Source organism: Clarias gariepinus, chromosome 1 (genome assembly GCF_024256425.1).
Source record: "Clarias gariepinus isolate MV-2021 ecotype Netherlands chromosome 1, CGAR_prim_01v2, whole genome shotgun sequence".
Classification (NCBI taxonomy): Eukaryota; Metazoa; Chordata; class Actinopteri; order Siluriformes; family Clariidae; genus Clarias; species Clarias gariepinus.
Window position 1 is genome coordinate 38098837 of NC_071100.1, and position 11116 is coordinate 38109952.

At 36.5% G+C, this 11116-nt stretch overlaps 1 protein-coding gene across 1 annotated transcript; it reads left to right on the forward strand.

Moving 5' to 3' along the window:
* The first annotated feature begins 455 nt into the window (after positions 1 to 455).
* Positions 456 to 8324, forward strand: tcea1 (transcription elongation factor A (SII), 1). Its single transcript, XM_053497882.1, has 10 exons — positions 456 to 631; positions 4176 to 4238; positions 4352 to 4457; positions 4538 to 4640; positions 5112 to 5257; positions 5741 to 5797; positions 5907 to 6061; positions 6852 to 6998; positions 7559 to 7630; positions 7734 to 8324. Exons 1-10 carry the CDS (start codon positions 557 to 559, stop codon positions 7740 to 7742), a joined length of 933 nt encoding a protein of 310 aa, XP_053353857.1. The 5' UTR covers positions 456 to 556; the 3' UTR covers positions 7743 to 8324.
* The last annotated feature ends 2792 nt before the right edge of the window (positions 8325 to 11116 follow it).

Consider the following 11116-nt stretch of genomic DNA (forward strand, 5'->3'; position numbering starts at 1 on the left):
ATGTGTGTGGTGACAGGGGACGGTTCCACTTTCCGCAAAGACGGACTTGTGACTTCAGTCGCTCGATAGTTTAGGACTGGAGTTTCCTACAGTCTACCTGAGCCCTCCAATAACGAACTGGACTCTATTTTAACTTAAACACACCTCCTGTTATACTGAACCTCCAGTCTCACACAGTATGATACAGATCAATCCTCACTATCCATCTCACCCAAATGAGGATGGGTTCCCTGTTACCATCTCAGGGAGTTTTTTTTAATTAAATTAAAACTGATAAACTTGTTTTTAGTTTTAACCTTTTAACTATAACTATTAGGGTAGTAAGGCTACTACAGGATAAAGAGGCGATGAAAGAGTGGTTGATAACTTAAAGATCGATTAGTCATGCCTCGCTAGACCGGCTCGCTAAACTCGATTAGCCATGCCTGGGGAGACGTAAACACATCTCCTTCCTGCCTGCGCTACTCGGCGGGCCGCCGGTGGTCTTCTGTTAGACGCGAAGGATTTTGTCGTTTTAAACTCGTTTTTGCTTCATATTACTGAGTAAATCGCCACCATGGGCAAGAAGGAAGAGGAAGAAGTGATTAGGATTGCAAAGAAGCTCGACAAACTGGCACAGAAGAAAAACGGGGTGAGTTGTTCAGTCATGAATGAATTCCCAACACAAACAGGGACAGAGAAGCTAACCGAGCCTAGCCACTATAACAGGAGAGCGGTCCTAAATCGCCTCCTAGTGGACATGTAGTGCACTACTAAGTAGTCCTGATCCCGCGCTTGGTGTAGGGTGTGTGTAGCGAGCAGGGGGCGGATTGGGACCGGGGCGTTTCTTATTCTCAAACCGAAAATACAACCAGGCTACACGTTAGCTTATTTACAACTTCGGTTAAATGGATTAAAGACGCCTGTAGAGTAGATAAGCCTTGGTGTGTTTATTAGATAAATAGTATTTAGTCAGTTTGGTGAATGAAGGTGACTTACCCAGTTAGCTACAATGCTATCAGATTTAAACCTGACCAGTGTTCTGCCAAATTATGTTACTGCTAGATTCACACTACCTTGTGGTAAAATGCTAAATGCTAAAGGTACTATAACTAGAATGTACTATAACAGTAAGTGGAGCATGCTTTTATACTAATTATAGCATAAATTAAATTATAGGCAAATATCCCCATCAAACAATGCTCCCAGCTCATTATTATTAACAAAATAAATAAGTTTGTAACTTTCCAAGTTTGTCAGTCTTTTATGGATATAAGCCTTAAGTAGCCAAAAAATAATAGGTAGCATGGATTAATGTTCCTACCCTGCTAGTAGCATAAATTTATAGGTAAAACTCAGTGTGCTCTACTTTCTCAATATATCATACCTATAGGTTTGTGTGGTTGTAGCAAAACTATAAAAGTGTAGTAAGTTTAACATTATTAACAAAATGAATAAAAGTTCCCATGCCTTAAGTACCAAAAAAATATAGATAACATGAATTGACAATCCTGGTGTTTTCTAATTTTTTTCTTTACCCTGCCAGAATTTCTTCTTTTTCTTTTTCCTTTTGTTTTTTACTCTGGGTTGGAATCCAGTAGGTTGGTTACTTTACCACCAACTGTAGGTCTCATTCTCCCTCTTTTTTTCTGGCCTTTTAAAGCCAATTTTCTAGTCCAAACTTCCTTAAAAACATCTAATCTATGCTTCCCTGATCTTGTCTTGACTTGTTATTGTTCCTTGAACTTTTTGTCTGCTTTACCTGGTACTTCAACACACTCCTTTTTTTCTCTACACATTTCCCTTTCGGTACCACTCAGTTGAAGTTCTGTAGGTTGTATCTTGCCAGTAGCAGAAATTGATAGCGAATCGTAAGGGCAGCAAACCATTACGTACCAGTAGCAGAAATTTATAGTTATGTCAGTCCTCACTACTTTCTCAATATATCGTATCTTTAGTTTAAATAGTTGTAGCACTGCAAAAATATAGTACAGTTCTAACAGAGGTAACATTTCCTAACATACTGGTAGCATGTTGTGACAGTGTTAACATTTTTAGAATATAATCTTTATCGATTTAACACTGATGATTTAATTAAATTTTTTATTTATTTATTTTTACACATTGGTTTAACCTTATCTGTCAATCCACTAGTCAACATTTAAATTTACCATGCAAATTAAATAAAATTAACCACAAACAAAAAAACTTTCATTACTAAACATAAAAACAACAAGTAGCATGGATTTATTGGCAGGGTGCACTGCAGCGAATCATGACTTATTTTTGGTCTGCGCATGTGTGGTAAGCACTGGGTAGGAGAGAGTGATGATTCGGATGAATTTATAGAAGACAGGCTCATTTCTCAAAAAAACAAGAACCTTTTGATGTCTGTAAAGCTATTTTGAGGCTGAAAAAAAAAACTTTTAAACAACACTTTGTTAAGAAATGTGTTCAGTGCTAGGGTCTGTAACTGGTGCAACATGAAATGTGTATTTTGGTGAAGGGGAAAGCGTTTATGTCTAATGGAAGTGAACATGGAATTAAACACATGGAAACTTGTGTGTGTGTGTGTGTGTGTGTGTATATGTATATATATATATATATATATATATATATATATATATATATTGGATGTGTATTTAACCAAACAAAAAAATGGTTTACACATCTAAAGCTACAACATTTGATGACAGCTTTAAAAATAAAAGCAAATACAGAATGTGAGTAACATGTAAACTGTGCAGTTGGATAAAATATAGACAATCACATGGATTAAAATGCTAATAATTTAGTAAATGCTAGGAATTAAAATCTGTAAAAAAATTATATACAAGATAAAATATTAATATAATTTGCTTTTTTTTTTTACCTTGATCAGAAATGCAGTTCTATAATACAGTACATGGACATTTTATATACAGTGAGGTCAATAAGTATTTGATCACCCTGTGATTTTGCAAGTTCTCTTACTTAAAAATCATGAAGGGGTCTACAATTTTCAGCATAGGTGCATTTCCACTGTGAGAGACAGAATCTAAAAAAAAAAAATCCGGAAATCACATTGTATGATATTTTTTTAACAATTTATTTGTGAGTAACTGTGTCAAATAAGTATTTGATCACTTGCTTATCAGCCAGATTTCTGACCCTCAAAGACCTGTTATTTTGCTTTTAAATAGTCCAGCTACACTCTGATCATGATTCTAAATTAGTAGCACCTGTTTGAGGTGTTTAAGGAAAAACCCCATCTTTAAAGCTCTAAATGAGGGAAGGAGGTTTTTGCCCAATATGTCTCAATACATAGCCCCGATTATCCTCTCCTTTAAACAGTGCAGTCGTCTTGTCTCCTGTGCAGAAAAACACCCCCAGAGCATGATGCTTCCAGCCCCAGGCTTCACTGTAGGTATGGTATTATTGGGATGATACTCATCATTCTTCTTCCTCCAAACACGGCGAATGGAGTTAAGACCAAAAAGTTCTACTTTGGTCTAATCTGACCACAGGACTTTCTCCCATGACTCCTCTCGATCATCCAGACGGTCCCTGGCAAACTTCAGATGGACCTAAAGATGGGCTGACTTAAGCAGGGGAACCTTCCGTGCGATGCAAGATTTTAAACCATGACGTCTTAGTGTATTACTGATAGTAGCCTTGGAAACGATGGTCCTGGCTCTCTTCACGGCATTGACCAGCTCCTTCCATGTAGTTCTGGGCTGACTCTTTACCATTCTTAGCATCATCGATACCCCATGTATCTACTTAGACTTTGGCTGATTGTGGGTTGCACAGGTGTCTTTATGACAGCTAATGACCTCAAACAGGTGCTACCAATTTAGAATGGCAGAGCATAGCAGGACTATTTAAAAGCAAATTAACTGGTCTTTGAGGGTCAGAAATCTGGCTGATAAGCAAGTGATTAAATACTTATTTGACACAGTAATTCACAAATAAATTGTTAAAAAAATCATACAATGTGATTTCCAGATTTTTCTTTTTAGATTCTGTCCCTCACAGTGGAAAATGCACCTATGCTGAAAACTGTAGACTCCTCTATGATTTCAAAATAAGAGAACTTGCAAAATCACAGGGTGATCAAATACGTATTGACCTCACTGTATGTGTGTTTATATGTATATAGATGTTTCTTGTTATTGGTATTTATTATTTTATTGTGTATTATTATTATTATTCAGGCTGGGGCTTTGGACCTTCTCAAGGAACTGAAAAACATCCCTATGACTTTGGAGTTGCTTCAGGTAATGTAGTTTTTCTCCAGTGTAGTTTTACTGATTTATCACTTTGTTTAACATGAACAAATCAAATCAGTCCTTTTTTTTTGTTCCCTGCTTTTATTTGTTTTTATGTACAGTCGACCAGGATCGGGATGTCTGTAAACGCTATCCGCAAGCAGAGCACAGACGAAGAGGTGACCTCACTGGCTAAATCTCTTATCAAGTCCTGGAAAAAGCTTCTGGGTAAGTTCAACACTTGTCATTCTTTCAGTGTAGTGAATAAACCTGTGCCTGATGTGCTGTGTGTGTTATTTGGAGTATAGATGAGCCCGCTGGTGGAGACAAATCATCTGAAGAGAAAAAGAAGGAGCCTGCAACACCGGTCACGTCCCAGTCGCAAGGAAGCCCTGAGCCGAGAGAGGAAAGGTAACCTTAATTTTAAAAATGTTTTTTATGTAAAAATCCACAAATAAAGGTTGATAGAAACATAACAGACAAGACAGCAACAGAATTGTTTATCTATAATGTGACCACACAGCATGTTTTCAAACAACTTGGTATTTAATGCTGGTAATTAGGGTCTCATATGAAATAAGAAAATGATGATTTTAACAAAGTGTAACAGAAAATATTTACATATATATTTTTATATATTTAAATATAAATTTTACATTGCTAATGTGGTGGTCAGGATTTCATACCAAAGACTAGTATAAATTTTAAATATAAATGTAAAATCTCAAGTGATACAGAGAATTAAGTCCCAAGTAGTTAAATTTATTGCACATTATCAAGAAAAAATAAGCATTATGAGTAGTTAATGGAAAACCTGGTTTTGTGTGTTCTAGTGTCCCTAGTTCACTCTCCTCTTTTTTTCTGGTTTGTGATCCCTTTCAGCTCCAGCAGTAACTCAAGCAGTAAAAGTGAGACTGTCGATATGATATCCACCACCCAAATGTCCCCATTTCCTCGAGCACCAGGAACGTCCGACTCGGTGCGCCTTAAGTGCAGGGAAATGCTGTCTGCCGCCCTGCAGACGGGAGGCAAGTCATGCTCAACATACACACTTTTTTGCTTTCAGCAGCAGTCCTTTGAAGATTTATGAATGAAGTCGACTCAGTTCAAGAACTTTGGCAACCGTCCTAAGGCATAATATTTATTCATGTAAAATTTAACACATGAATTGAATAGAGTGAACTTTATCTCCTTATTTTGGTCAGCGAAAGCAACCAAATGTCTATTTCAAAGTAGAGGCGGAGTGAAGTCGCCGTACAAGAGTGGAATTGCCATTCAGAAAAATGGTATCAGCGTAATAGGTGATTGTTGTCATAAGAAGAATAAAACAGTTTAGAAAGCGGACTAACACTACTGTGCTGCAGCATCATGGTATCTGTAAGATTACTGACTTGCCAACTGCAATATCTTTGTAACTGGTCTGTGTTTTAAAGAAACATAAGTTTTTTGGGATGTTTTTAAAAAGGCATGAAAAAATAACAATTTTGTATGTTTTAAAATGTGCTCATTAGACGACCACATCACCATCGGGGCTGACTGCGATGAACTCGGAGCACAGATTGAGGAATATATCCTTTCAAAATCTCGAGACTAGGGCAGGTCTCTATATACTGCATGTATTTGTGCTTTTTTCATAGCTGTCATGATATTTGTAGCAGATCCTTGACTAAACTGCACGCATTTTCCTGGAGTTCAAAAACACTGACATGAAGTATAAGAACCGTGTCCGAAGCCGAATCTCGAACCTTAAAGATATGAAAAACCCCAACTTGAGGAGGAACGTCCTTTGTGGCAACGTGGCTCCCGATCGTATCGCCAAAATGACTGCAGAGGTGAGAACATGACCGTTGTTAAGTGTCAAGTCTGTGCTCAGCTTGGCAAGTTAATTATAAATTTATTTACCCTTTTTACCCAGGTGAACCTAACAGTTGTCTTATTATAAAACTGCACAAATCTGTGTCTAAAACTCCTGATTTAAACAATGAGTTTTCACTCCAAATATTGACTTTATTTTATTACTCTCTATTGCTCTTTATAGAAGTTTCTTTTATGCAGAAATGTTTTCAAAAGCATATTTTGCTTATGCCATATTTTTGAATGTGCCCAAGACTTTTGTACAGTACTGTAAGTAAAATAGTTGTTAGGTTTTACTGAGCTTGCAATATGAGTTCCTCTGGTAACTCTGTCACACTCGCTCCTTTCTATTTTTATGTAAATCCCAGGAGCGTACATTAGTTTTTTGTTTCCATCTGAAAACTGGTCTGTCTTGTACTATATTTATTTTTCCTTTACTGCCATGCATATATTCTCCTGTAATGTTATTTATTTATTTATTAATTTTTAAGTTATATATAAAAATACTGATTGTGTACATAATTATGCAGACATGGTAAACATGTATAACAAAATTTGTACAGCATATAATATGGTGCATAGGACTTTTGCACTGTACTGTATATAAATAAAAAATCATCACTATGACGATACGCGATTAGCCACACGCATCTATATTTTTCGTGGAACGAAGCATTCGTGTACTTGAATTTAGTTCACATTAAGCCAAATGTAAGACGAGTCTGGCTTCATTTTAAGCTATTTGATCGAATGTATGCTTTCTGACAGGAAATGGCCAGTGACGAACTAAAGGAGATACGCAAGAATATGACCAAAGAAGCTATCAGGGACCACCAGATGGCCAAGACTGGAGGCACAACGACTGACCTGTTCACCTGCGGAAGATGCAAAAAGAATAAATGCACCTACACACAGGTACGTTTGCACTAAGGTTATGCTCAATTTCTTAAATATTATGGTGTTTTTTAATGTGTAAACTGGTTTGAGTTAAAATGGTTTATTTAAATGTGAAAGTATTTTTACCTGAAACAAGACTTTTGCTGCTACTGTTCGCATTAAAGAATCTATACAGATCAACACTGACAGGGATCATGCTTATAACGCAGATGAAAAGCTTACTTCGTCATTAGAAACAAAAAGATTATGGACCTTTTTAGTATCTGAGTTTATTTGTTTTAGCATTTGCACATGGGTGTCTTACTTTGTCATCAGATGTGTTGTACAAATTTTAAGCAAAATTCACCAGACATTGGGAATCAAGTCAGCTTCTGTATTGGGAATGCACTTAAATAGTTAAACATACCATATACCTTTATTTATTAGTAGTTTATCAGGCAGACCTTTCCTGCATGTCTGTCATTAAACAGCATGGGTTGCTGTATACATTATTTTATTAAATTTTTTTTATCATAGCTGAACTTCATCAAACCATCACCTTTTTGACATATTTCTATAATTCTGTAATTTTCTCTCAGGTTCAGACTAGAAGTGCTGACGAGCCCATGACCACATTTGTCTTCTGCAATGAATGCGGCAATAGATGGAAGGTAAGATTTTTCTTTATATACTGTATGTAATTTCCACAGTTCTCTTTTAACCTGCACCTTTTTTAAAGCTGTATTGATTGATCCTTGACTTTTTACCTTGCAGTTCTGCTGAAGACCGAGCGGGCATCATCAAGTGCTGAAAGTGGCTAAATTCCCGGACCATCACTTACTACTATCTGTTGATAGGAACTTTTAGTTGTTGTTTTTATCACGGCGTTGTGTGTACCACGGCGGCTATCGACACCATACATTTTTTTTTTTTTAGCTTTGTTTTGGTACAAATCAAAACAATGTCCTGTGTTTTAACTTGACGTCTAGCTAGGCTCATTCTCTGGAGTATGATTAGTGTCGTTTTTATTTGTTTTTCCTTTATCATCAGGTTTTTATATGTAGTTTAATGGCTGTCTTTTTTGACAACATTCACATACGTTTTACCATGCCCTAATGAAATAACCAGGAGTTAGGCCATCTAATTTTCTTAGTTTATTATATTCAATAAATTCGAAAACTGTTACGGTTTTTTAATTGTAATAGTTTTTTTATTTTATTTTTTTTTTTTTACAAGCTAGAAATGAAAATAAGCTTGACATAAGGATACTGATCCCACTTTTATTCATATTTATATGCATGATTGGCAAATTTCTACTGTTTACATTTTTTCTTTTCTTTTCAGGAGTAAAACATTTTTCCAAGATATAGTGTCTGTGTTATACCTTCAGCGCTTCTACACATTCACATAACTTTGCTCAACTGCACTGATTTTCACTGTTTATGGAAAAAAGAAAAAAATCCCACAGATAGTGCTTTGGTTCTCCTGAACCCGAGTCGCCGCCCCATTTTGGTTTGAAGGTTGATCCTAATCTTGGTAAACTATTCTAGAAGCTTGTAAGCCTCCCCTTCAGTCCATTCTGCTGTTGCGATTTGACATTGCAACCATAGCATTCGTGTGTCTCTACTCACTTTTATACAGGCTAATTAGCATCCTCTGATGATCTACAAACACTACCTTGGTGGCTGATGCAGACATTTGGTTACACCCATAGCTTCAAACTTAGAACAGCACCAGCTCGAGGCAGTGGAGTAAACTTTACCAGGATTAGCAATAAATGCAAGAGACTTAAGTGGCTTTCTAAGCAGTTGAACTTGTGTGTGTCGTGTTGGGATTTTATCATGCCTGTAAGAAGAATGTAAAAGTTTTTATCTTCCCAAGTGATTTGTAATATTCTTAAATGCAGATTTTTCAGCAGGTGTTAATTAATCGGACCGTATTGAATAAAAGAAAAACTTGTTTATCTATAGAGTTTGAAAACATTATATATTTTCAAATGTATTGTTTATAAAACCTACTTACACAGGCACTAGTGGAGCAGACTTCAAATCAGATTTAAGAAGTTTTATTGTTGTAATTATTGACAACATTTTGTAACACAAGGCCTTTAATTGTCTCCTGTGTGTTAAATCACAGTGAATTTCTTTTCGTTCTCAGGTCTTATTTTGTACAGATTTTGAGGTCAGAGCACAGGGTCAACCATGATACAGTGTTCCTGGAACAGAGAAGGTTAAGACCTTCTTCAAGGCCCAACAGGGCAGCTTGGCAGTGCTGCGTTGTAAAACCCCCGGACCATTTAATCAGTAATTCAGAGTCTTAACCATTGAGTCACTGCTTTTCTATAATGGTGTTTCAATCCTTTATTACCCTGAAATCATGCAACTGGTCATTGTATTTTTAAAGGTCCCATATTTTACAATGGCTTTAGGAAGGTAACATACAGTAGTCTTCAGAGCCTCCGTAAGTCTGGTAATGCTCTAGCTTAAATACCCTCAGATACTGCATTTTATATCCCACAAGCTCCCGCTGTTTCACTCATTTATCAAAAGCCATTGTTTCAGTGTCTGTGTAAAGGAGCTACTGCCGAGAGAACAACAGAGCTGAGTAACATGCAGGGGGAGGGGTTAAATTATATTAGTTAACATTAAGCGAAACATCTAATTGGAATTTTCTATGGGATCAATAAACAATGTATCTATATATCTGTCTGTCTGTCTTAGTGTTTAAGCCTTGCCAAAACAAAAATGGAAAAAAGGACAAAAGTGGCGAATGTACAGTATGTTTCCACTGGAGGCCCATCTGAATGTCTTAAAAGGAATAAAAAAAAAAAAACAGAAAAGATTAGTGCAGGAATGACTATTTATGGCTATCGTACATAAGGGGTAACTTTAAAAAAAAAAGTTTTTCAATTTTATTTATACTGCGCTTTTAAAAGTGGTCATTGTCACAAAGCAGCTTTCCAGAATCGAAAGAAAATTAGGGAAATGAGACAGACATACAGACAGTAGGTATAAAAGGATAGTGGCACGGTGGTGTAGTGGTTAGCACTGTGGCCTTGACCTCCAGATTCTGGGTTTGATACTCGCCTCAGGCAGGTGTGCATGGAGTTTGCATGTTCTCCCAGTGCTTGGTGGTTAGTACTCTGGTTTCCTCCAACAGTCCAAAAACATGCGATCCATCCAGAGGTGCCCAAAGTCGCCTGGGATAAGGCTCCAGAGTGAGAAAGTATTAAATGTGTAAGAAAATATGTATGAATTAAAATGATTATATTGTGAATGAATGCTTTAATAAATAAAAAAAACTATAAGTTAATATTGGAAATTCGCTCTAGTTCATGAGGAATATATCAAATCATCGTTGTTTACTATTTTCCTACAAGAGCACTCTGAATGACTCGTACAGTATGTATACTGTCGGGCGACTATACTTTTACATATGACACATGCATGTCCTGCCTTTGCATATGAATATCCTTCCCATTTACTGTTATCAAATGGGTTTTGTTGCATTTCCTCCCACTGCCTTGATGTTTTAACAAGCCTTGTATTAGTGGCTTATTTGAATAACAAACAGCAGTGAGCTGATTGTTTTTGATGTGGATAATATGTGCATATAAATGAGCCTGCTATGTGGTGGTGGTTTACAATCTCACAAGATCATCACATTTTATATTATAATGTTTAGGTGCCAGAAGGTGGAAAATGCACGATTTTAAATAGGAAATAATAATAATAATAATAATAAAGAAGAATGTTTTCTATGTCTCAGTGTAGTTCTAGTGGCAGTGCATAAGTGAGCACGATATGCCCTGTGTGTGAGCACTTTTGTGAGTTTCCCAGGTGCATCCTCTCCAGGAGGAGGAGGAGGAGGAGGGAGGGATCCCACCATTATTCTCCACGATAACCCCAAAACACAACATATCCAGTACATCCAGCTCAGCTTTGTGCCTAAGAATGAATATTTGGGTATCTTTAATAAGCCTTATCCATTCATTTCATACAGCTGAAAAACCTGTGAATTATGTCAATAAAAAAACACACACACAAGAGCACCACAATCTGTAAAATTATTGTGCTTTATTTTTCATCTTAAAGATTTCAAATGCCCACAGATATTTTTTTTCCCGGTTCGAGTAAAACAGAAATGGATTACTGTAA

Coding starts and splice junctions, on each gene's coding strand:
- tcea1 (XM_053497882.1), top strand. CDS start 557: ATGGGCAAGAAGGAAGAGGAAGAAGTGATTAGGATTGCAAAGAAGCTC. Junction 4,641..5,111: donor CCTGAGCCGAGAGAGGAAAG/GTAACCTTAATT, acceptor GATCCCTTTCAG/CTCCAGCAGTAACTCAAGCA. Junction 5,258..5,740: donor TGCCGCCCTGCAGACGGGAG/GCAAGTCATGCT, acceptor TGTGCTCATTAG/ACGACCACATCACCATCGGG.